General features: G+C 28.7%; 1 protein-coding gene across 1 annotated transcript; it reads left to right on the forward strand.

Moving 5' to 3' along the window:
- Window positions 1-490: 490 nt before the first annotated feature.
- Window positions 491-27002, forward strand: LOC129958766 (nose resistant to fluoxetine protein 6-like). The gene is made up of 15 exons (XM_056071442.1): window positions 491-1059; window positions 2144-2310; window positions 4191-4305; window positions 5714-5810; window positions 6168-6331; window positions 6594-6770; window positions 7128-7221; window positions 12795-12887; window positions 14817-14985; window positions 18062-18141; window positions 18247-18363; window positions 18777-18906; window positions 23273-23459; window positions 24838-24980; window positions 26336-27002. Exons 1-15 carry the CDS (start codon window positions 783-785, stop codon window positions 26456-26458), a joined length of 2133 nt encoding a protein of 710 aa, XP_055927417.1. The 5' UTR covers window positions 491-782; the 3' UTR covers window positions 26459-27002.

Genomic DNA, 27002 nt, shown 5'->3' on the forward strand with positions numbered 1-27002 from the left:
CGAAAATTATAACATTTAATAAATTTGACTCTATTTTTAAAAATAAGTATTAATTTTTCTTTCTTTCTAAATAGATAAGCTGGACCTGTATAGAAGTAAAAAAGAAAAAAAAAATGTCTATAGATATATTTCGTAACATACTTTACAAATTCATATCAAAAAGTTTTGAAAAATTGCAAGGGAAGCATATACCAATGAACGCATTCAAGGTTAAAAAAATAAAAAAGGAATAAAAGAAAGCCCAGTTAGAGCTCTTATCAAAGAAGTATCGTGTTTTAGTTTACGCAAAACAATTACGCAAAAGGTGTGATGCATACAATTTATTCCCAATCGCGATTGTGTTTTGACTAACAATACTTGCCTCCAGAAAAATGGGAGGAGAGAAAGTGAAAGAGATAGAAAGAAAAGAAAAAAAAAAAAAAAAAAAAAAAAGGAAAGAAAGAAAATCATGGCAGAACGCCAAACATTCTCTATCTCTCATTCTTATGCTCCGGCAATGAAGTTTTATAAACAGTCCTAGCGCAGAAGTATGTCAAAGCAGTTCCGATCGGCAATAGTTCATCCAACAAAAAGCAAACAGCCATTGAGTTTTAGGTCAAAAAAAATATACAAGTTGCGCTTTGGAGAACGAATAAATTTTAAACTTTAAATTTAATAAAAAGAAATGTTATGTTCCTTTTAGAAGGTTTTTAAAAAGAAATTCGAATTTGGAGAACCATACGTAACATAGGGGGGGAAAAGAAGGGGTAAAAAACTACCGCAAGCTGTTTTGGCCAATCAAAATGCATGAAAATAAAAAAGCGGCAACTTTTTCCACACGCTGGTTTGTTTACATTCTTGGCGTTTACCTGTTGATCGGAGAAGCGGACGCTGTCCAAAGAGCGGTTGATTTGAAAGATCATAGTTTGTTTGGAAATCTGACTGCACCATATTTATCATTTTTAGACGATTTATTCTATTACCTGGATGGGGGATCTGAAAAAATTACAGAGGCTTGTCGATCGGATATGAAAAAATTGATTGACTTAGCACTGATTGGTGATACAAATGCTTTGAAAAGTAAGTAGCCTCTTCCGTATTTTTATGTCACATCCAGACTATTTTTTATTTAAATAATTTGCTGGTTTACTTGTATAAATTTATTTATTTATTTAAAAAATCATGTCTGTACCACTAATCATTTATTAATGTAATTTGTCTTAAAAAATAATGCTTAGTTTATACCTTTGGAAGAAATTACAGCTTTAAAAAAGATATTAAATGCTTTATATTTATTTTGACATTTCTGAATATCATGACTAAATAACTGTTATCCCTCTTTAAAATCATGGAAACATGTTACATTTTAATAATTAAATACAAAAATTAAAATGTTAAAAATTTATTAAAACAAAAATTTGAATCTAGCAAATATTTCTCAAATTAGTAATAAATATACAATTTTTGTAACAAATAATAAGTATTTTTTATTTCAAATATTTTTGTTTAACTCCTTTTTGTTTTTAATGAATTGAGATGTTTATAAACTCTCTCCATGATGAAAAACAAATGCTTAATATTCATTTCATAATAAAAATATAAGAACTTTAAAAAATCAATATTTTTGCTGAAAAGATAAAAAAAAATTTTCAAATGCACAAAACTTTTTCCCCCTTACTACAATTTGTAATTAATGTAGCCAGTATATAATTCAGTAAAAAATATACAAAAAGTGAAATCATTTTTTTAAAAATTTACATGCCAAATATATTAAAGAAAGAAAGCGGTTATATCTTTGATATTACTCATTTATTTGTACATAAAGTTTTCATTTTCTTACTGCCAATACTTACTTTATTGGTCTGTTAATTTCATTAAAAATGTTTTATTATAAATCAAATATTATTACATTTGTATTCTCATCTTTAATACTTGTCAATCATTTGCAATAGTTTTCTTTCTCTTCTTAAATTTTCGAAACATTTTTTACCTACATAAATGGTTATTCATGATTTACACTTATAGAATTATCTGTAAAGTTTCTTGAAAAGTATAATAGAGCGGTAATAAAATATTGGTAGATATTAGTTGTAGCATATAATAATAATTTTATATATTTCTTATTATGTGTCCTTTTTGTTAATATCTCATATGATGCTTTTAGTTTTTGATGCAAGTGGGAAAGCTTCAAGTGGAATTCTTGAAGGAGCTGTTAATTTCATTGGAATTTATTCAGAATGTGTCAAAACTACAATTCAATCCAAAGAAACACTTATACACTCAAAATATTGCTTGATCAATTTGAATGCTTCAACTTCTTCTCATCAAAAGGTTATACTTATTGCATTCTTAAATTTTTATTTAATTTCTTTAATATACTGTGATGCACACAACAATTATCATTTTATACTTTTGAATATTTAACTTTGTATTCCTCTTATTATATCCAACTACACAGATCAATTAAAATAAAATTTCTGTTTGAAAAAAAGAAGTAAAACACATACATGCATGAATTTTTGCATCAGGGTTTCCTACAATCTTTTTTTTAAATGAAAAATCAATTTTATGTGTAACATTGTAAGTAAAAAGGGTCTATTAAGAAGCTAAAAGATTGCAGTTCTATTTCAAAAATCAAGAAAATTGTCATGACTTAGAATTACAACATAATTTTATATATTATAAAATATTATTTTATATTATTTGTATCACAAAGATAGATATACACAAGCAGATATACATAAAAATAATTTGTTTTAATGTATAATTTCAAAACCGCAGGCATCTTTTTGGTTACTCGATATTTTCAAACATAGTTGCTTAATTCGGCTTACTTGTTGGGTAATTAAATTCTGAGAATAAATAATTTTATTAGTATGTCTAATTATTTATTAATTATACTTTATCAAAAATCTGGAGTAGGATCCAAAACTGTATATGTATTTTTATTTAAAGAAAAAAAATGACATTTCATAGGCTAAAATATATTCACGGTATCAGTGTTTGAGGATGATCTTCATCCTGTCATAATCTAATCTCTGTAAATAGAATTTAAAACAAATTTCATATAAAATTTATGGAAAATTTAAGAAGTATAAAATTATTACTGCTGCTCTAGGCATCACACATTTGATAAAATACAAAATTATGATTTTAATTTACAAATATATGATTATTAAAAATTATACAAATAAATGATTAAAATTACAAAAATAAATTGTCATTGTGGCAAATGATGAAAATATACTATTTTAAGTTGAACTTTTAAAATAAACAAACTGTTTCATATTTTGAAATATAATGACCAAAATGCAATAAAAATATAACTAGCTGACCAGGCAAACAGTACTGATAAGTTGTTATACTTTTTAAGCTGTTAAATGATTAATCTGGAATATATATATTTTTAAAAACATTTCATCTTGTTATTCGATATGATTGAAAAATATGACTTCAGCTGAATCAGTTTACGGCATTAAAAAGTATATATATTACAAAATAAAAACGGAAATGAAAATCCTACTTCGAAGTACATCAATGTGGACAGGTGATGAAACTCAATGTTTTAAAGGATGAATTTGAACTCTATCATAGCATTTATAAATAAAGTTAGGATACAAAGTAATTAAGAAAAGAAATTGTATGGAAACGAAATTGATATCATTAAAATGATATATATATTTTTAGTCTTAAGATTTTACAAAGACTATTCTTGTTAGATCATTGCTTTGGAAGATGAATATCAATTTTAGAGGCAGATTATAATGATTATGCATCTGGCGACGATTAAAAACTATTTTTGTACTCGATTAAATTTTCTGTATGAAGCTTATTTCTTGATTTCTTTTATATCTGCTTTCCCCTGGCTAAATGTATGTTTTGGCGATATGGTGAACTAGCTTCAAAAATTTCTAATCATATTTTACAGCATCATTAGTTATCCAAGTAAAGTTTTGGATTAAATGCAGCTGTAAAAATGTTCAATGAAAAAGTCTGAAATTCATATGATAGTTTGTTTACATTTGATTCTTGCCGTTGGGTAAATAAATGTGATTTCTGTGACATGTATGTTGGCATTTTATATATACAGAGATTTAATCTTATAAATTATATTCTTAATTTTATTATTATAATTGGTAGGGGGGGAGAAGAATAAAATATATCATTTTAATTGCTTAAAGTTATAAATGAATATTTTTTAATCGATGCAGGAAGTACCTCAAGCTTCATGGCTGGTATTGACCAAGAGTGGACATCCAGCCACAATTGGAGTATGCATTCCATATTCTTGTTCTACACAAGATGTACAATATGCTACAAATGCTAGTAAGTAAAAAGATTTATTATATATATATATATATATATATATATCTATATAAGATGATGAATTCTAAGTATGAAAAAAGTAAGGATTCCAAGTTATTTTTGACTTTTTACTCTCCAAAGCAGTTAGTGGTGATTTCAAATCAGATGAATATTCCAAAGAATCAAAGTAAAATCAATGTAGTTTTTGTTAAGACACAGAATATCTCCTGAAATAAAAGAATCCTTATTTATATTTTTAAGCTGCAATATTTTAAATGTGAACTAATCCAAAATCACAAAAAATATAATATGATCTTTATGATAGTTTAAAAATCTGAAATTAGTTTAAATTATAAACTTCTGATATGATAAAATTTGTATGTCATAAAATCTGTGACTTTCTATAGATATATTAATTAAATCACAATAAGAGACATTATGAATATTGTATAGCTCAATAAAGAAAGTTTTTCACATTTCCCTTTCATATATAAATAAAAAATAAATTTTAAAAAGTCTACCAAAAATATATAGTATATAGCCATAATTATGAAATTTAAGATATAATAATAAATAATTTGATTGACTGAAATGTCCATAATGGAATCTTTAGCAAGAATAGCTGTGATCCCGTGATTCAAAGAAATTACAGTTAACAGACATAAGTGATTTCTTCAAATTAGATTTTAAAAGATGCTAGAAATATTTCATATACAAATATTTGAGGCATCATGATCAAAATTTTAGTATCAATCCAACAAAAAAAATTTATAGCACTATGGAAAAGTACTTAATATCCTTCGATTAAATGAATAATTCTTTAAAAACTTGTAGAATGATTGGTTTTAAAATACTTAGTTAAAAAAAAAAGATAAACAAGAAGATTTTTTAAAAAATCCTCATCCTAATTGATTATAATTACATTTCAGCTACATTTTCTTGAAGTTAAGAATTATCATATACCATTGATTCAAATCACCACGCATTCTAGATTAGCCAAGAAGTCTGGATTTTTTACTCCTTGCTTAATATTTAAAACAATCTTTTAGATTTATCTTGAAATTTATGTAAATGTTCTATTTTCTGATCATAAATGAATAGTTTTAAAAATATATATTGAGTCAGTGTTGAGGTTAACATTTTTCCTTATTAGCTTTTACTTAGTACTTCTGCTTTATATAGTATTTTAGAAAATTAGGTATGTTAGGTTTTGTATAATACCATGTCCTACATTCAACTGCAGCATATATTCTTCATTTAAATTTTTAAAAATCTGGCCACTTTATATTTTTGACATTTTTATTTCTTGGCACTTATATTCATTTATATGTAAATATTCCATTTTTCACAACTCCAACTATGCTAAATTCAAATAATTTAATTTTGAGCTTAAATTTTATATTTTATCTAATTTCTTTACTTTATGTAGGTCTGCGTCAAAATTTTCAAGATGTTGATGGCCATGTAGCAGTATGCCATGCTGATCAAACAGGAATGTTTAAAGATGCTGGAGCCATTATAACTTTGTGAGTGCTAATCTCAACTATATTTTACTATTTTGAATTTCTTAACTTCGTTTTGCAGTTTTTGTCAATCACTATATCAAAATAGTAGATCATTTACAATGCTATTGTAATGCATTTAACTGGTATAGTTTGATATATGTGTATTTCATAATATTGTAAAAAACTCTACAATATAATGTTATCTTTTTTTACAGTTCATTCACACAAAGTTCTTTCAATTTTTTAATCACTCACCACATTTATAATTTTGTAAAATAATAAAAAGAATAATTTTCCAGTAATATATACAGTTCATTTTTTATAAAGAATTTTCTTATTTCATCATAGAAATATTTATATATTTTCTATATTTTGCAGCTGTATCTTTTTGGTATTTTTTGTGACTGCCATCATTGCCACTATTTTTGATTACATACTTGAAAACAGAAATAGTCCAGAAACTATAAAAATTCTTTCCAATGAAAACAATAAAAGTATTTCAATGGCTGAATTATGTGAAAATGAAGATCAGAAACCAAAAGGTATGTGATGAATATTTTTGACTTTTACTTAAAAGAGTATACTTTCAAAATATTTTTGAGATTATTGTAAAACATTTTAAACAAAATTGATGTTTTTGTGAGAAAAATTTTTTTTATAACAGCAGATATATTTATAATACAAGTTTTAAACATCAAAAATAGTTTCATTTATCATAATTCTACTGAATTTTCATTACCTAAGATGAGAGACATATATGATGTTATAATTTAAAAGTTAACAGGATTCTGTTTTCTTTTGCAGGTCCATCTCTAGGATTGCGATGCCTTCTGGCTTTTTCCTTTAAAACCAACATGGGAAAAATTTTCACAGTGGGTAAAGGAGATGGTATCAGAGCTATTCATGGACTGAAATTCCTTAGTATGGCCCTCATTATCTTCGGACACACATTTTCCTTTGCTACAACAAACCTTTTCTTTGGTAAATATTTCTTTTATTTCACATTCAAAACAATATTAAACAGTATATATATTTAGTATACATATTTTTAATTTTATAATATGCTCTTCAAACGTAATGCTTCAAATGTGATTAACAAACAAGACATGCAATTTAGCATCACGCAATTAATAATAATATTTAAGCTAATATCATATGTATAATAAGAAGTGTGATATTATACGATAATAGAGGTAAGGTTTTCTTATCTTTATTCTCAGTGCATTTGCACCTTTCTAATTATAGCCTTTTTGATGATATTATCCGGTACATTTATCTGGCATTGTTAATAAAAATTAATTTTATTTGTTTTGGTAAAATCTGTTCTTTATTCTTAAGTGAATCCTGGGTTTACGCAAGAAGCACCTAAAGATTTCCTAACCCAGATCTTGGCAAATGGAACATTTGCAGTGGATACCTTCTATTTGATAAGGTACTATTTTCAATAATTCTCAAAAGCTTTCAGTACTGCATTAATATTTCTGTGCATCAAGTTTTAATTAGATTATATATACAATTATTTTTATTAATAAATGTTTATTTAATAAATACATAACCTGTTCTTGATAACTTCACGAAAGTATCTTTTTAGTGTCGAATTGTGACGGATAGATAACAATAGTTATATATAACTGTTATTTTCAGAACCTTACATCTGTTCTAATTATTATCCATCTGAACTTCCCTGTTGAAGTTACGTTGAATGACATAATAGTATCATTAAAAATGTAGCTCTCACGGTTATCCGCCTTTTAAAAGTATATTGTCTTTCACAATACTGAGCTCATTGATTCTGCACAGATAATAAACAAAATCTTCCTTTTCTTTCACCAATGAAAGGAAATTAGGCAATTAAATATTTGATAAAACGATGAGAATGGCTTGAACTTATTGTGACAATGAAAGAATTGTTAAAAATTATGAAAAAAATATTTATAAAAAATGCTTACAATAGCTTAATTAGTTGCAAAGTTTTTAATAACAGTTTTTTGAATTTTAAAACAGTGTAGAAATTATTTTTGTATAATAATATTTCTGCAAATTACAGAAAAATGTCAAAATCACTTTAATTTTTAGCTAATTTAAATTTCAAAAAATCATTCTGAGGTGTACATTTCCACTTTCCAAAACATATACATATGAAGTGGATATTTTACGTTAATTTGTTTCCTCTTAATAAAGTTTTAACTCTAAATTAACAAAATTATTTAAGGAAAAAAACTGCACAAATAATAAACTAGTTTATTTTTTTATCAAAACAATAATCTCCATTGTTGCCAATGTTGTCATCTTACAAAAACTAAAATATACAGAAATTAAAAATAAGATGAAGCGGAAAACATAGAGGACGCTACACACTCCCTTCCCAGTGAAAACGATTACGAGACATAATCCTTTAAATGGGGTGGAAACTTGGCGGTCCTTCCACTGTGTATGGTATGGTTATGATTGACCTGTGTTGAAATTTTCTCCCGCGGTTCCACTGGATGTGCGAATCTGGATAATCCATGTGTCTGTGGGTTTCAGGAGGCCGCTCATCATTGTCTTTTATGGTAAAACATGGTTTCAGTCTATCAACTGAAATTCTTTTGGCAGTTCCATTAATTTCAATGTCAAAATACTTTAGTGCTCGGTGTTTGACAGCATAAGGTCCAAGATAAACTGGTTGCAAAGATGAAGTGGTCGTGTTATTGTAGACGAAAACATGCGAGCAATTCAAAAGATGTATTGAAACGAATACGGTTGTATTGCCATGAGTTGTCATTGCAGAAGGTTTCATGCTACGGATAATACTTTGTAGCCATTTGCACGAATTCTGAGTGTGTGATGTTAGGGATCGTGGTGACGAATTCTCCGGGTAAACAGAGGGGACTTGTGTAAAGAAGCTCAGCGTAAGAGTATCCAATATCTTCTTTCAGCGCCAAGCGTAAACCATGAAGAACCAAAGGTAAAGCGTCTACCCAAGATTTGCTTTGTTGTAAATGACATTTCAAGCTTGCTTTTATAATCGTGTGTTGTCGCTCAATCAGTCCGATTGTGGATGATATGTTACTGTTCTGGATTTTTGAAAATCGATGTATTTGTTCAGAGATGAGATGAGAAGAGTTGACTTTCAAACTGACTTCCGTGATCAGATGTAATACGCTGTGGTATTCCAAACGAGAAATCCAGGTTGAGATCATGCCCTTTGCAACTGTTTCAGATGATTGATCCGTCATTGGAAGGGCTTCAACTCATTTTGAAAAACGATCAATCATCGTTAGTAAATATCTGAAACCTTGACATGAAGGCAAGGGCCCAGCAATATCAATGTGAACGTGTTGAAAACGTTCAGGTGGAACTTTGAAGTCCATAAGAGCTGACTTTGTATGTCTTTGAACCTTAGATCGTTGGCATTCCATGCATTCCCTATACCATAACTGACTATCTTTACTGATATTTGGTCATATGAATCTTTTCATGATTAATTTTCTTGTGCCTCTAATCCCTGTATGAGATTGGGTATGAATAGAAGAAAATATCTGTCGGCGAAAGTTTGAGGGGATGTATGGGCGATTACTGCTGGTGGAGACATCACAATAAATCGATTTTCGGTGCCTGGAATGGGAATCTGAACCATTCTCAGCCTTGAGTTCTTTTTTAAAATTATTAAATCTTCAACATCTTGAAATTCTGCAATAGTTGCGTAATCATTTGGAGATGGTATTAATTTTGGAAAGAGCATCTGCAACAATGCTTTCTTCTCCCTTGATGAAACAAATATTCGTTGAAAATTGAGCAATATAACTCAATTATCTTGCTTGTCTGAGAGAGGCTTTGTCTAAATTTTGTTGAAAAGTGAAGATGATAGGTTTGTGGACCGTATAGATGTTGAAAGAACTTCCCTCTAATATGTACCTAAAATGCTTTATTGTGAGTTAAGGAGTGTGTCAGTTAAGGAGCGCGAGAAGAAACTTAATGGACGCGCCTCTCCCTGGTCAATTTGATGAATGACGACCCCGATAGCTGTATCTAGCATGTGGGAGATATAGTAGCATCAGTTGAGGGGGGAACTAGCATAGTAGAGTGACAAAATGCAAAAAGTTTTTCAATGCATTGCGTGAATCTTCGGTCCATGCCAGCTTTTACTATTTTTGAATCTTCCACTGAGTAGTGAGGTTGTTGAAGCTTGGCGAACTTTGGGATGAAGCGGTGATAAAAATTAATCATCCTTAAGAACCTACGCAAGCTGGTGGATGATGTGGGTTCGGGTATGTTTTGTATGACATCAACTTTCGCCGAAAAAGGTCTTATTCCTTAGTTGTGATTTCATACCCAAAATAATTAAGTTTAGAAGTGCCCAAAATACATTTTGCAACATTGATGCATAAACCATAGTTGCTTAACCTTTGAAAAACCGTGTATAAATGCTTACGGTGTGACTCTTCGTCTGGAGAAGCGATTAGTATGTCATCTAAATAGTAGAATGTAAAGTCTAATCCTGATAATACCATATTCATGAATCGTTGAAATATCTGTGCCGCGTTGCATAAACCAAATGTGATGAATGGGAATTCAAACAGCCCAAAAGGAGTTATTATGGCCGTTTTTGGGATGTTGCTTTCGTGCACTGGAATTTGTTGATAAGCTCTAATTAAGTCAATGATGAAAAAAAAATTTCTTCCCATATAGCATATAGCTGCAGTCGGTCAGGAACGGTAGAGGATATCGATCAAGAATGGCGATATTATTAAGGGCCGTGTAATCTCAACATGACCTCCAATCACCTGATTTCTTTAGGGTGAGATGTAGAGGACTGGCCCAACAACTTTTTGAAGGTCTGCAAAGACCTTGTTGCAACATAAACTCAAATTCAGCTTTTGCTCCATTTAATTTTTCTGCTGAGAGTCTTCTGACCCTGGCCGCAACTGGGGCCCCTTAAGTTTCAATGAAATGTTCAGTGTTGTGACTTTTGATTTTATTATTGACGAGTGTTGGTTGAAAAAGATCTGGAGTTTGTTTGAGGATTACTTGGTACCGATTTTGTACTGCATGAAGCATTGGTGAAACGACACCGTAGGAGAGGTCACCATTAGAGGACAATGAAGTGAGGCCATCTACGACTTTTGCTGTCAATCAAAAGGTGAAAGTGAGACAAAAAGTCAATACCTATTATTGGTTTATTGACATCAGCTATCTCAAAGGGCCAATCAAATGCTCTTCTCAGTCCCAAATCCAATTTTAGCAACTTTTGCCCATAAATCTTACCTTTTTTCCATTTGCAGGGAAGAGTTCCAGCTTTGCAACAGCTCTTTTTATTCTTTCGGTAATAGTGGAATTACGGAAATTTTGGCGCCAGTATCGATTAAAAATTGGTAGCTCCTTGTCAAGAATAAAAAGACGACACATCTCGACCTCTTGGTCCTCTGTCGTCTGCAAGTGAACGTTGGTTTTGTTAGGTCAATTGCAAGAATTATTGCATTTGAAAGCCTTATCGTCAAAACTTGAATGATAACACACTTTCATTTCCGTTACTATGACTTTTAACAGAATTACTTCTAGAGCGGAACTGAACTGTTGACGTCTAGAATAATGTTTTATTCAGTTCCTTAACTTGTAGGGATAACTTTGAAATCTGCTCTTGCAGTGTAGTTAAAACACTGTCATTTCTAGAGCAAGCTACAGCGGCATTCTGATGTGACGTGGATCTTATTTCCTACATTTTATCGGCCATTGTCGCCAATTTGGCTAAATCGTCGACACTGATGGATAAAATACTCGAGATTTCCGTGGGTAATCTTTGAAGCCAGAGAGTTTTCAGAAAAGCTTCACCTACCTTATCTGAAGCTAGATTCTTCATTCCACATAACAACTGTGATGGTTTTCCATCACCCAACCAATTCCACCTCAGTTAATAACTTTTGGGTCTTTTGCGTTTCGGTAACAGCAAAGACGGAAATTAGTCTGTCTTTAATAGCCACGTCCTTGTCGTCCCTTGGGGGATTGGTCAAAATGTCTGACACTTGTGATAATACTTCAGCGTCAATGGAACTCACGACATAATCGTATTTCGTTTGAACCGTCGTAATTGCAACATTTCGAAATTAAGCTTCCAATTGGAGTTCGGTTCCGGTTTCCAAAACGCTGAGACTTAAATGCTAACTTAGCGACCGATGTTTCAGCGTCGCTTTCGTTTTTGTCTACCATTCTCGATTCTTGAGTATCACGTCCAGTAATCACCAATGAAGTAGATATTTTATGTTAATTTGTTTTCCCTTAATCAAGTTTTAACTCTTTAAATGAACAAAATTAGATGATACGATGACTTAAGGAAAAGAACACAACTGATTTATTTTTTTTATCAAAACAATAATCTCCAATGTTGCTGGGCAACCAATGTGGCCATCTTACAAAAATTAAAATGTACAGAAATTAAAAATAAGATGAAGAGGAAAACATAGAGGACACTATACATATATGCCAAATTTAGTAGCTTTAGGTCAAATAATCACACCTGTAAAAGTATTTACACACATCTGCTTCATTATTAGTAGAGATTATATTTTTTCTTGTATAACATAGCTTATTTTATAACATCTAATATGAATACACCCATGTCAAACATTTGTAAATTCAATATAATAAAAATAATTAATAAGAAAAATATTGTTAGAAATTTTTATAGGATGGTCAAAAGCTTATTCCACATAATAAAATTTCAAATTATTATATATATTATATTAAAACGAAAACAGAAAAAAAAAAGTCAGTATTGTTAAATCTAACAATTTCCCTCCATTATGAAACCTAAGATCTGGCATGTTTTCAAATGAAATAATTCTTCAACTATTTATTCATAAATTATATTTTGTAATATTTTAACAGAATTTCAAAATTCTAAAAATGTTTGCACGACTTTGAAATATGAACTCTCTCTCTATAGCTATTGTGAAAATTTCTTGAAAAATTTGTGGGATTTTTACAATGAAAGTTTTAATAGTTTCTGCTTTTGAAATTTCTTTCCAGTGGTGTTTTAGTTGCGTTTGTTACCTTGAAAGGATTGGAAAAAACAAATGGAAAATTACCTCTTCTGTACTTTTATTTCCATAGATATTTCAGGTAATTTTCTAAAATTTTCTATTAACAGAAAACAATTTTTTGACTTTTCACTATAATTGGTTACTTTAGCCAAATAAATGTATTAATGCAGGATAAATTCTAAAATTTCGAATAATTTTGATATAATTAAAGTTTTAACTATTTGTGATTGTCATAATTCTATATTATTGTGATAATTACTTTTATTTGCAAATGATGCTTACAAGGGAACATTAAATGCTTACGAATGCTATTTTCGCACATCTTTGAAATATACTAAAAAAACCATATACATCTAAAACTTATTCGATTTCTACCTTAAATACAACCCAAAATATCTTCAATGTTTGACTTCATTTCTTCAATTGAAGAATAATTAATTTTGATATAACCTGTGCTTGTGAAGATATCATACATATATATTGTCTATGGAACTCAAATCAGAGTTTATCACAATCCTGTTTTTATTTAATTGTCATTGTTGGAACTAGCCACATGTAGTCTTCCTAAAGAATATTTTCATCTGAAGGCTTCATCACAGGCCAATACTTGATAAATGCCATGTTTAAACTTCTAAAAGAGAATGAAGTTTCAAAAATGGTCTTTTAATTTGCTTTCATACACCACTATATGTATTATGTAAAAATTCTTTAGGCCTAGCAACTTACAATTACTATCAAAAGAGCATTCAGTTCTTCTTAACCACATAAATATATGCATGTCCAATTGCCTGTTTGGTTTTATTAATTTGCAAAAAGTCAGTTTTGTACTTAAAACTTTTGATATAGCAAATTTTATTCTTTTTAAAAATATTAGCTAAGAAGAAATTTTAAAATATAGTTATGTTTAATATCATTGTAAAATTGCAGAATTTTTTTATGCATATAAATTAAATATTGAAATAAAATGAACATTTAAAATTTTGTTACGAAATTATTGTTGTTCTTAGACAAATTTCTTAATTCAGTTACTGATTTTAAAATTTTCATTTTTTATACTGCTTGTAAAAATTAAATGCTAGCAAAAAAATTATGTTAATTTAAAAAGCAAACCATATGAAGCTAGTAATTTGATTATGATTTTCAATTATGTATGCCAGGATTAATTTCATTTAAGTCAAATTTGTCTAAAAGCATGCGTGTCTGAAATTTTTTAGAATAATGCATTCTTTTGACATTTCTTTTTAATTTTTAGAAAAACGATTAACTTATTCATCTGATTCTGTAATTTCAATAAATTATTTATGCATTGAACATGTGATACAGATAATAGCTTTGGCATACTGCTGATAATTTCTCAGTATTTCATCTATATAAATCATTGCAAATATGTTCTTATCACTTATTTGTCTCCTTTTTAATAAAATGATTTCATAGATGCTGTTATTGCTTAGCTTGCATAAATTACAATAAATTAGAATTCTTAATTCAATATTTTATAGAATATCTTTCGTCTAGATAATGATGTGTATTCAATCAAATGTACAAAATGTGTAAAATATGTCTCCCAACTGAATATTGGATCTCTGTAAATTTAATGAGAAATGTCCCATTAGTTTTAACTATTTGCCTTCAAATTTATGTGTAGAATATAGAATGACCAGAATCAACTCCCAAACCTATTGCCATACTTGGAAATAAAACTTCGTAGTTTTTCTCACTTCATAAAATTAATTCACTATATCCCCTTTCTCTCTCTCTCTCTTTTCGTTTGAAGGATTCATCTTACACATTGTAAAATGTGATTTATATCATATATATCATTACCAACAATAATTGAATCCATTTCAGCACACATTTGATCTCCCATAAATTACATATAAGTCAGCAGAACTCATCTTTAAATTCTGTAAAACTCCTTGACATAATGCAGAAAAATAAATTTGTTGCTTCATAGGACTAATACTGAATTCTCCGGCAGCTATCAATTAATAAATTGAAATTTTTCTAGATTAACACCCCTATTTATGGCTGTGATTATGTTTTGTGCCTACCTACTTCGGTATGTGAGCTCTGGGCCAAATTGGTTGCACTCTATTGAAATGTATGATTCTTGGTGTAGACAAAATGGCTGGATTAATGCTCTATATTTGCACAATTTCATCAAAACAGAGAATATGGTATGATATATGATGTTACTTTTTAAATACTTAATACCAATTATTGTGTATAATACACAGATTTTTTTTTTTTTTTTTTACTTCTTAATTTTATCTCTTATTTTACATTTTTCAGTGGTTTCAACTGACTTCAAATATGAACTGAATATATGTGGAGAATGAGTAAACTGTATGACATTAAAAAAAATCCCAAAGTGTACCAAGAGATGGTGCTGTAAGCGGCATACCATGCAAATTAAAAAATATTCATGCACACTACATATTGTATTTGTTATAAAAACTTTGGGTATGTGGAGTTCTCCTTATATTGAAATTGAGCAGCTTGTAATGAGTCTTTCAAAGAAGGATCGAACTCTCCTTGTGAAACTCTTTTACAAGAATGGTGATTATACGCTTACATTTTTAAAGAAATTCCGGTTATTAAAGGGTATAGAAAAAGGCTATGGTCTGCCAAGGTTCTGAAGAAAATAATTAAGTAATTCGAAGAGACACGTTCTTTCAGGACAGTGAAATCTGACAGAAGGGAAAAATCAATATCTCGGACGTCAGTAGAAGATGTAGTCACAGCATTACACAGGAAAAGACGAGCAGTGATTTGCAGACGTGCAGTGCACGGGTAATTGCCCCATCTTTTGGCATGCCTGTGAGCATGGTCCATAAAATTTTATGCAACAACCTGCATTACTATCCATAAAAAAATTACACATGTTCAGAAATTGTTTCGTGCTGACCTGCCAGTAAGACACATCTTTGTTCTAGAATTTCTTGCTCTCACGGAAGTAGACAATGAATGGCCATGGAACATTTATTTGGACAGACGTCAATTCACAGAATTGCAGGATGTGGGCAACGGAAAGTTTTTTCGTACATGCACTAATATTGCTTCATTCTGCAAATGTAACTGTATCCTGCAGATTAATGGCATCTTTTATTGAAGGGTCTGTTTTTATTTATTTATCTTTGATGTGCCCTGCCGGTCCTGTTACCTGTACTATTAATGGTAAATACTATTTGGGGCAACCAGATCATTCCAATACTTCAACAGCGTGCATGTCTGGATAGAATCATTTTCGTGCAAGATGGCGCTCCTCTGCACATTGCAAAGCCAGTGATGCAACTGCTCAAGAGGCAATCCGGAAATAGTAAAATTATCAGTGGACATTTTCCTACAGCCTGGCTTTCAAGATTAACGGATTTTTGCTTGTGATTTCTGACTGTGGTTATCTTAAAAAGGCTGTGTATAAGGGCCCGATTTAACTGAGCTGAATTTAACTGAACCGAATTTAACTGAATTGATGGCATGGATCGTAATCCATGCCTTCAATCCAACAGATTCACAATGTTACCTCTGAGGCCCTCTGGTCTGTTAGGTAACATGCTGTTTATCGGTTTCAACTTGTGGCGAAAATTGTCTTGTCTAGTCTAGCAATGATGAACAGCGGTTTTTCTTTTTGCTGTTTGTGCAGTTTTTGGCCTAAGGATAATTAAAAACTGATTTTTCATGTGGTGCGACCTTGTTATGGTGGACGGGCCTTTTCTGATAATAGTACCACAACTATTGAATGACTAGGAAGTCACTTTTTCAGTCACAAAAACGAAACAATCATGCACATTGAACAGTCCAGTTGGTTTAATGAGCAACTCATGCCAAAGCTGCCGTATTTCGATACAAAATGTCACTTGTGGTCAAATCCACTTTTGTTTTACAGTGCCACCTATTGATACACTTTGGGATTATTTTTATTATGCCATACCGTTTCCCCTTTCTTCAAATAAATTCCCTTTAGATTTGAAGTCACTCTGACCGGTGGTTCTTTTTTTACAGCTTTTTGAAAGTAGGATTTTAATCTTAATCACCCTGTGTACTTAAATATACATTTGGTTAAATGAAATATGCAAGTATGAATTATTTGCAAATGAAAACAATATTCTAAATAAATATAATATGCAACTACATTACATTACAATTTAATTTACATAGTTATCCTTTATTTATAAGATACATATTTTAGTAACAGAAAGGATGAACACTCCTGTGGCAATTTTCAATTAAACTACTCTTACCATACCACCATCCCATAGATAGATTACTTTTAAAATTCTTGCAATTGTCCATTTGCAGGAAGGCAAGTCATTCTCTTTTAAAAGCTCTAAACATCTTACAGTAACATTATCTTTTTGAAATTACCACTTACTTTTTTGTTGTAAATGATTACGAAAGTCATTTTTCCAAAGTTTCCAAATGGTTTGGATATATGTAATTTGTATTGCACTGATAAGGTGATTAATTATAAAATGTCTAGAAGTTAAAACTTCATGTTCGTTAATATTATCTAATAACAGAATTAATGGACATGAATTAAGTATACCATCTATTTGAATACCTATTGTTTCGAATTCTTCTATAGTTATTTTACTATTAGCTTAAGTTCTGTACAGATGATATTTAAATGATTTCTGCTTCTATCTCCCCCAAATCCTGAAAGAAGGAGAGTAAAGAGGAATACATTTCCATTGAATTGCTTCTGAAATTAAATAATTCGCTAAAGTCTCATTTGCGTTACAAATTAATTTTCTGAAATTATTTAATTCTGAACCTGCGCCTTTAAAGTTAGATGCATTATTGGACAAATATCAAGGAAATATCATAAGCAGTAAAAGATTTGTTTAGTGAAACGAATTTAAAATAATCAAAACACGGGAAAAGGATATAGCCAAATAAGATGTCTACCTTATTGTCTCTGTTTTGAGGATTCCTTCACTTTAACTAAAAATCTGACTATCTTCTTTAAATGGACAATACTATTTTCAAAATGTTTGCTTTCATATTTTATGTGGTAAATTTATTATTCTGACTCAAAATATCATATTCAGTAACTATTTACGAGTTTTTTTGTTTGTTTTTTCATCTGCCATAAAAAATTTAGTTAAGAAATCTTGCCTAGTTTAATTATATCCTAACTCCTAATAATCAGGCTTTATATGCATGGATTTATATAAAAGTTTTTATGCTTAAATTGATGAGAAGAACTTTTCTTTGTAATAGCAAAATAATTATTTTCTCTTTCTTTTGTAGTGCTTAAGTCATACCTGGTATTTAGCAACTGATATGCAAATGTACTTGGTCACACCTTTGATATTAATACCTTTGTATAGGTAAGTGAATAAATTTTAACTATAATTTTCTGAACTTAGAAAATTTGCCAATGGAATGTTGATGAATGCATTTATTATTAACATATTATTATGTGTCATTTACAGGAGTGTTAAATATGGTTTTATATCTATGGGTGCATTCCTGTTTACTACTATTATTACAACTGCTGTAATCACTGCTGTTAATCATTATCCTGCAGTTCCCTACATGAATAACATTTTGTGAGTATCATGCACAAAACTATTTTTTTCCAAGATATTTCAACATATATTTTAAAAAAATCTCCAATATACACACAAAAGCAATTTTATTATTCAAATACCAAGCTATATATATATATTAAATGAAAAAATAGAATACTCAATGCTTTTTCTCTATATTTCTCTAATTTTATCAGCTGTTTAATTAATATAGAGTCAACATAGATAGAGACTACAGGTATTGTAAAGATCTTTATCATAATATCACATTAGTTTTAATAGGAAACATTAAAGATCATTAAATTTATTCATAAATAATTGGAGATAAATTTTAAAAAATTTCATGCTTTGCATTCAACCTTCCTTAATACATATTTCAAATTGTGTCATTTGTTTTCTGATAAGTAAACAAATTCTTTTCTAATTCTTTTCAGGCCTTTAGAAGTGGTGAACGAGTATTATAAAAATGTTTATATAAAAACTTATTGTAGAATGGGTCCTTATATAATAGGAATAGCAATTGGATATTTATTTTTGCATAAGAAAGAACTCATATTAAATAAGGTAATATTTATATATTTTTCTGTTATTAATTTATTGAAATTGAAATAACAATTTGATTATATTTCATATAAGCAGTTAAAATTTCAAGAACAAGTTTTTTTAAATGTGTGATTATTAATTAAAATAACTGATAGTTGATTAGTAATTTAAATAATTATTAGGTGATTTTTAATTAAATGATGAATCATAATTCAACATGAAGAAAAGGAATTGATACATAATATCCAGTACTTTGATTAAAGTTAAAAAAAATATTATTTTCAAAAATTTTCCAAAAATATAATTTAGAAAATATTTATCAAAAATTTTATCAACTTTTGCTTTCTATTTCTTTTTGTAATATTCAATTCATTAAAAAATTATATTGATAGAAGTTTTCTTATATTACTTCATTATTATTTTACCATAATTAAGCAATTCTAATTGCAGACTTTCTACAAATTATAAAGGGAAAACCAATGAACCAATCACCCAGTCCCAACCACTGGTCCGATTTCACTAGTTTTTGTTTCATATGATAACTTATGACCTATAGAGTCATGTCTCCTGTCTAGAAATCCCACAGAATTCACAAGCCAAATTTATTAAGTAAATTTCGATAATATTTCATATGAAAGCTCAAGAATATGAATCAAGAGTCGGTTATTCTCCTGCACACTCCATTTTCGACAGAAATCGAAAAAAAAAAAAAAACTTCACTGCACATTATCTAGGAGAAAATCCTGCAACAAAGTTCGACAGCTCTAACTACAGGATCGATTTCAAAATAATTTCATATAAAATGTAGAAATGACAATAACACCCTCTCCCCTCTTACCCCACACGTTTTTCTCTAATTTGAAGAGAAAAAAACAAACAGAAAAACTAGAAAGACAGCAATGGCATAAGTTGACTGAAGCTATCTAAGTCTGTTCAAAACTATAGTGCAAAAGGAGAAGAATTCAATTTTTGCAGTGGATTCTCTGCCCATTGTAAAAGCTTTAGAATGTTCTTATCGTTTCTCAGGAAAATATTTTAATTCTTCCAGACAGCTCCTTAGTTTTATCAGCAATATCTCAATCTATTCTTAAAAAATGGAATTGTTATCAATTTTATAATGGATAATCTATTCTTCAAAAACTATGCAATGGATAGTGTCTAAAGTAGGTATATATTTTGGTAAGATTGAACCCGAGGATTTCATTCATATGAGTTCAGGAACTCAAATATTGCCTGGAGTGAATTGGCAGATTGATTGGCAAAGAAAATAACAGAAAAATCTTCCTCTTCTAAATGGATTTTTTTTATGATATTATTTCAAACCTTAAAAATAGCCTTAGTAGGTTCCAAAACAACAAATATTTAGGAGACATCCCTGGCATTGATGCTATTACAACCTGGACAACAAATAGAAAAGATGTACTTACTGCTAGATTTACCAGCAAAATGATAATTTAACCAGGGCTTTTAAAAACCATTCCAATTTACATGATGACCTTTTTTACCATGATTGCAATAATGTCAATAATATTAATTATATCTTATTGTTCTTCAAAAAGTTTTCTTACATCAGAAACAGACTTTGAACGAAAGTTCTTCTCAATATACAGGCAGAATTATGTCATCATAAGTTTTTTTTTAGCGCTTTCTAATCCTGACTGCTTTGGAGGAAAGGGAATGATTTTTGTCTTTTCACATTTACTCACTACTTCAATTAAAAATTGTACAACTTAATTAATGTATATATAATTATACTTTTGTTATGGTAAGTTGTGTTTCATCAAACTTTACCATGATAAATTGTGTTTCATGGCATAAATAAATTAATTTTATAAATACTAACCATTTTCAATGATTATATGACATTAATATAATCATGTTGATGAAATAATCAGACATTAATATTTCAAATTATGATTGCATGATAATAATACGGCATTCTGATTTATTATCTATTTTTGCATAGTGTCAAAACTAACTGAAATGGAAATTGGAGAAATTGGTCCAGTTGGTGTGATTGGGGCCTCTATTTAAATTGTTTTACCTTATCTCTAAATTTTCAAATTATTTCTTGAAATTCAAGGTAAAAGTTCAGACATCCCTTAATGACATATCTAGCATTGCAAGATTGAAATAAAAATTGGCAAAATTGGTACATTAGATATTTTATTTAGTGGTTATGGTTGGCAGACTTTATTAAGGTCTTCATCCACACACAGAGAGAGAGAGAGAGAGAAAATGTATAGTAAAGTAATACTTTTTAAATAGCTCTCAAAAATGAATAGTGATTGAAGAATCACCATTGATTTAATGTCATATAACCTTTGGAAGAATTAATTTCATATATAATAAAAAATATCACAGTTTGTGGTGGACAGAATGGCTATTTTTTTAGCCAATTATTTTAAATACATAGATGATGGGCAAACAAAGATAGCTAGTATTTTTAAATAGGCATCACAAAAATTTCTGTAAAATTTTAGATAATTAGAGTTACTTCCAATACTTCATCTCAAATTACTTAAAACAGAGAGAAGAAAGAAAAATATTTTACAACACAAATAGAATTTTGATAATTTATAAATTAATGATTAATATTTGTAAGTGTAATTTGATTTTATAATAATTTACAACATTAATTATTAGAATGTAAACAAAGTTAAATATAGCTCTATTATCTTTAAAGGGAGATAATGGTCAAGAAACATGAAAATATTTTACCTTTTTTCAAGGCATTCAAAGATATGACATCACTTTCAACCACCTATGAGATTATCTGTTATAATCTTCATTCATTAGAAAACCTTCCCCAATCTCAAGTGAAAAAAGAAGGCAGCAGAGTAAAAATATCAAAAAATAATCAGATGCAACAGCCCATATCCAGAAGGGAAAATATGCTTGTACAGCACCTGTGAATGAAAGATTAATGGGAAAAAAAATTACTTTTGTTCTACACTTTAAAAAAAAATAGTTAATATAAAACTGCATTTTATTTGTAGGATCATCAATTTTGCCTTAATTATGCACAGAAAATGGCCAATTAAAAATTGTACTTTAATTGATATTTCCAGTATTAAGTAAATTTATTTATTACCCTTTCATAAGCATTTATTTTCTAAATTAATGTTATTTTTATTCAAATAGTATATATGAGATTCACATAAAACTTCTTAATTTTATAGAGAAGATAAATGTTAAATTTTATATTGTGTCACTGGTTACATTTTATAAGGTTTATTAAAATAATAACTCCTGCATTGTACAAGATAAATATGGTTATTTAGTAGCATAATTTTTGAAACTAAATAAACATTCTATTTTATTTTTTTCTGTTTTATTTTCCCTTAAGTTATATTGTCAGCAAACAGGCTTTTACGAACTTAACCTCAATAAATCATTATAAATCTCTAAACCAATTTACTCAACCTGTGATAATTAGCTTTGTTCACTATCTAAAAATACATCAAACAGTTGTAAAAAATTCCACTGATTGCTGCAAACGATTTAAGTGCTAATAAAAAATAATTTAATTAAAAAAGAAGTATAACACAAAAAATTAAAAACAACACAACCATTACAAATGGTTCATTAGAGTAAATTCATATCTGTGTAATTTTATTAGTTTTGGAATCATCAGAACCTTTCTTGTCAGCTGCCTTAATAATTTAAAATTGATTTAGTCATAGATAAACAATTACAACTTATCTAGCAAAATAAACCAAAGTAAAAGTAAACTGTTGAAACAATATTTTTAAAAAATGTTCATTTTCACTGAGACCTTGAATATTACAGCATTGTAGATGAAGTACAAACTAATTCATATTTGACAAGAATATTCATATTCTTGTGAATTCAAGTAATTAATATTTATCACAAAATTTTAGTATTTTTATTTACTTTTATCATGCTAGACTTGTTTTATGTTCATAGAGGTAGAATTATGTAATTGATTTTTCACTACCAAATATCCTATATAGAGGTTTTGTGCCTTTGTCTATTTATTGTCAATGACAACACTATTTTTAGAATTCAAATTTTGATTTCACACAAGTGGCATTATCTGATGATGAAATTAATGATTGTTTTCAAAATTCCAAAATATTTATATTAATGAATTAAGAACTAAAAAGTAAAAAAATAATAATAAATAAATAAATGGAATTGAAGAGTATACGTTCTTTATATGCCGTTATTATAAGCATGTTTTCATAAATTATTTGATTAAATCCACACAACTAATTTTAATAAATTTTTGACATATGTGAAAAGTAAATTGTGCTAGCTTTTAAAATGATTTATTATCATATTAGTTTCAAAAACTTGTTCTAAATAGATTTATTTGGAATTCATAAATAAAATCTCTTAAAAGATTGTAATTGATTTTCAGAAAACAGCAGCTGCTCTGTGGTGTGCCTCCATAGGGCTTGGATTAACTATCATTTATCTAATGTGGCCAGCCAATCAAGGAATCCTGCCCTCTGATGCTGAAGCAGCAGCATACAGTGCTTTAGCTCGAACTTTGTGGGGTGTATCCACGGGATGGATAATAATAGCCTGTTATTATGGTTATGGAGGTAACCCCTACATAATTTCATTTTTTTACTTCTTATTAATATTTAGCTGTCAAAAAATGATTAAATCTGTCACTTGTTTATTTGAAGAATTGAGCAAACAATTGATAAATATTTTGACTTGTTAATACATTTCCATAATTTAATTTTTCAATTGCTGCCAAGACCAATGCAAAGGTACCTATACAAAGAAATACTCATATATTCTAAAGCAAAGGAAAAAAATAAAACTTTTTACAAGTATGTACTTTGAGAGAATGGAAGTCAAAAGACAGTTTATTTGATGAAAAAGCATTCCAAGCCCCAGGTAGGATCTCTTAATAGTATGATAAAACAGATCCCGATTGCTACATTTACAAGGCTGAATTCACCATAAAGTAACTATATGTAAATTATTCATCAAATGAAGCTACAAAATAAATGCATTATAATAATTTTCATTATAAATGCATTATTAAGTATGAATTATTGGAAAACTTTTTACTCTTTTTGAACTTTTCCTTAATTAATAAAAAAGTTTTTGTAGTCAAACTAGCAGTTATGAAATTAAGCACATGAATATGACATATATCAGTACAGGATAATGAATTTTTCCTAGCTTAGGGATATTAAGTCTTAGGGCTAGACCAAACCTATGCATTTATTATAGAAAATTTGTGCACAGAAAGAGTAATTATTTCACTTTTTTAGAATATGCATCTAATTCATATATCCAGAAAATAAACTCAATATACATTTGACACTTTTCCAAGAGTTAGACATTTTCATACTAATATATTTAATACAAATTAATTAATTTTAGCATTTAAAAGTATTTTCAAATTTATTCATAATTAATCAATAACATTCAAAATCTAATAAGTGGATAATATGAAAGTACTAAAAAAAATTATTATATTACTGGAGAACTTTGCCACTTTACCTTAAATTTCCCAACATAACTGGATAATCATTATGTAGATTATTTAAGAGAATCTGTAAATCATTTGCATGTTAGAATATTACTATTGCTATTATATATTGCGAGTTTAATAATTCTTATGCTTTTTCATAAGAGCTTTTAAAAATGTTGATTGCAGTCCTGAATAGAATTAAAGAAAATTTCTGATTCCGAAAATTACATTGACAATATATGCTTTTATATTTGATATTAGTAAACACTGTAAGAAATATCAGAACGATTTAAAATATTTTAACAAAATTTGCTGAGCATTTCTTCATGCTCATTTCCTTCTTATTTGACATTTTTTTTTAAAAATTATGATTTTGAAGTGGTGGCAAAATAATAAAATCAGACAAATTTTAAGAACTAAAATTTATTATACATTTAAGCAATATTATTGATTTTTTGATTTCCTAACTTTTTGGTGTTATATTTTAGGTATTGTCAACAGTATTTTAACTTGGTCTCCGTTTGTACCTTTGAGTCGCTTAACCTACTGTGCCTATCTCATACATCCTGTTATTATGAATGTCTACTATGGATCTACTGAAACAGCTGTCATGTTCACACCTGGTTTCACTGTAAGTAGCATTTACAACATAATTTCCATTTTTAGTTGAAGAGAAAAAGTACAAAAATATAAATAGTTCATAATGGCACTTACCTTCTTAAAAATGGATGGGCACTTAATATTCATCTATCATTTTAATGATTTGTATAAGAAAGGCATCTCTCACTTTGAATAGTATGATCCTTTACATTTCAAAGACAAAATAAATAATATTCTACAGTTCCTGTAATATAAATATTGTTTCCAATAAAACAAAATCGACTTAAATATATTTATAAATATATTTCTATAAAAGTTTTCCCAGACTTATTTAATTTATGCTTCAAATTAATTGTGCAGCTAGATATGAATATGAATGCTGGTCATACTTTAACAAGTCATACATACAAGTCATAAAAAGTCATACTTTATATGCTATGGAGAAATATAAAAAATAAAATATTAAATATAGTTATCATGTGAAAGCTAATTTATGAAAAGGTATGAATAACTCATAATTTATATATATACATGTAACAAATTCGAATCCTGTCGGCTTTTTAATATGTAATATTATTTGTTGTGAAGCATGATGCAGTTTGAAGACAGTGAAGAGACTTATTATCTTTTTAATCCATCGGGTAAGCATGATTATTTACAAGCAGAGACGCGGACAAGACGTCCGTCACAGCGCAGTGCAAAAGCCAGAGTGGGGAAAAAAAGGGTCGAAATAAATTATCCCTCGCCTTATATAACCTTAGATTTTGATAGGGAAAATATTTCTTCACAGTGCCAATATATTAATAAGATTCTGATAGGGATTTCTGATGCATATCAATCACATGTAAGGGAAACACAGGGATCTTTTAAGAAAGAATGTGCTTACTGGACATTTTTACCCCTTCATGCCGAGCATGTGAAAGTATCGGCTTTTAGCTGACTAAGTAATTTTATAAAGCTTCTCTTGAATTAATTAAGTAGAGAAAGTGGAATTGGATCACGAAATAAGAAAATATTTTAGAATGAAGTTACTATGGGCTAAATTAAGATAAAATCTTGGAAATTAATTAAATTGAAATTAAAAGTTTAAAATATCATTAAATATATATATATATTAAACCTAAAATCCTGTACATGTACATTTTTGTATTAATTTTACTCAACTGCACATAAGTTACATTTATTTAATCACTCATTCCGCCCAAAAATAAAGACATTGAACATTTTTTTTTTTTTTTTTTGCTATTTAATTAGAAACACTTCATTGCATCATAGTAAACCAATTGAAAATTCATTAACAAGTCCTCAGGGAATAAAACATCACTACAATTTAATATGCAAAAAATACTTTTTTTTTTTAACTCAAATTTTTTTATTTTTTTTTAGATTTATACCTTCCTGGGAAACATATGCATTACCTTCGTACTTTCTACATTCCTGTCGATGCTATTTGAATCTCCTTTTGTGAATCTAGAGAAAGCAATTCTGACGAGAGGAAAAGCCTCTTGATTTGACAATTTTCCTAAATCACTTTATAAACATTGGATTACAAATATTTACTTAAATCAAGAACTTACCATTAAACTCTTATTTAAAATATATTTTGCATAATAAATTAGAACCATTTTGTTGCAGCTTTGATCAATACATAAATATTACAATAAATCCAGAGAATTGAATTCAGTATATTGTCAAAAATTGGCATTGTGAAATATGAAAAACTCTCTTCTGAGGGAATATGAATGGTTCCTTTTAATGCCGGCATCTAATCATTTCTCCAATCATTGACAAAAAAACTCATCTGATTATGTTTCATCAGTGACAAAGGAAATAAATATCTGCTGGTCACATCAACAAAAGGATGTATATTTCCTGCAGTGAATTCATTTTATGAAGTACTATTCTCCTACAGAGAAGAAATAAAAATGAAAGAATGTTATTGTGCATTATATTATATTTAACATTCCAAAAGATATTGGCAGAAATTTTATGTAATCGTATTTCAAAATATGTAAAAGCAAGTTCATTTCATTCTGTATTATATATATTTCTG

Source organism: Argiope bruennichi, chromosome 2 (genome assembly GCF_947563725.1).
Source record: "Argiope bruennichi chromosome 2, qqArgBrue1.1, whole genome shotgun sequence".
In the NCBI taxonomy this organism is placed as follows: domain Eukaryota; kingdom Metazoa; phylum Arthropoda; class Arachnida; order Araneae; family Araneidae; genus Argiope; species Argiope bruennichi.

Coding starts and splice junctions, on each gene's coding strand:
- LOC129958766 (XM_056071442.1), top strand. CDS start 783: ATGCATGAAAATAAAAAAGCGGCAACTTTTTCCACACGCTGGTTTGTT. Junction 2,311..4,190: donor CAACTTCTTCTCATCAAAAG/GTTATACTTATT, acceptor TAATCGATGCAG/GAAGTACCTCAAGCTTCATG. Junction 4,306..5,713: donor ACAATATGCTACAAATGCTA/GTAAGTAAAAAG, acceptor TACTTTATGTAG/GTCTGCGTCAAAATTTTCAA.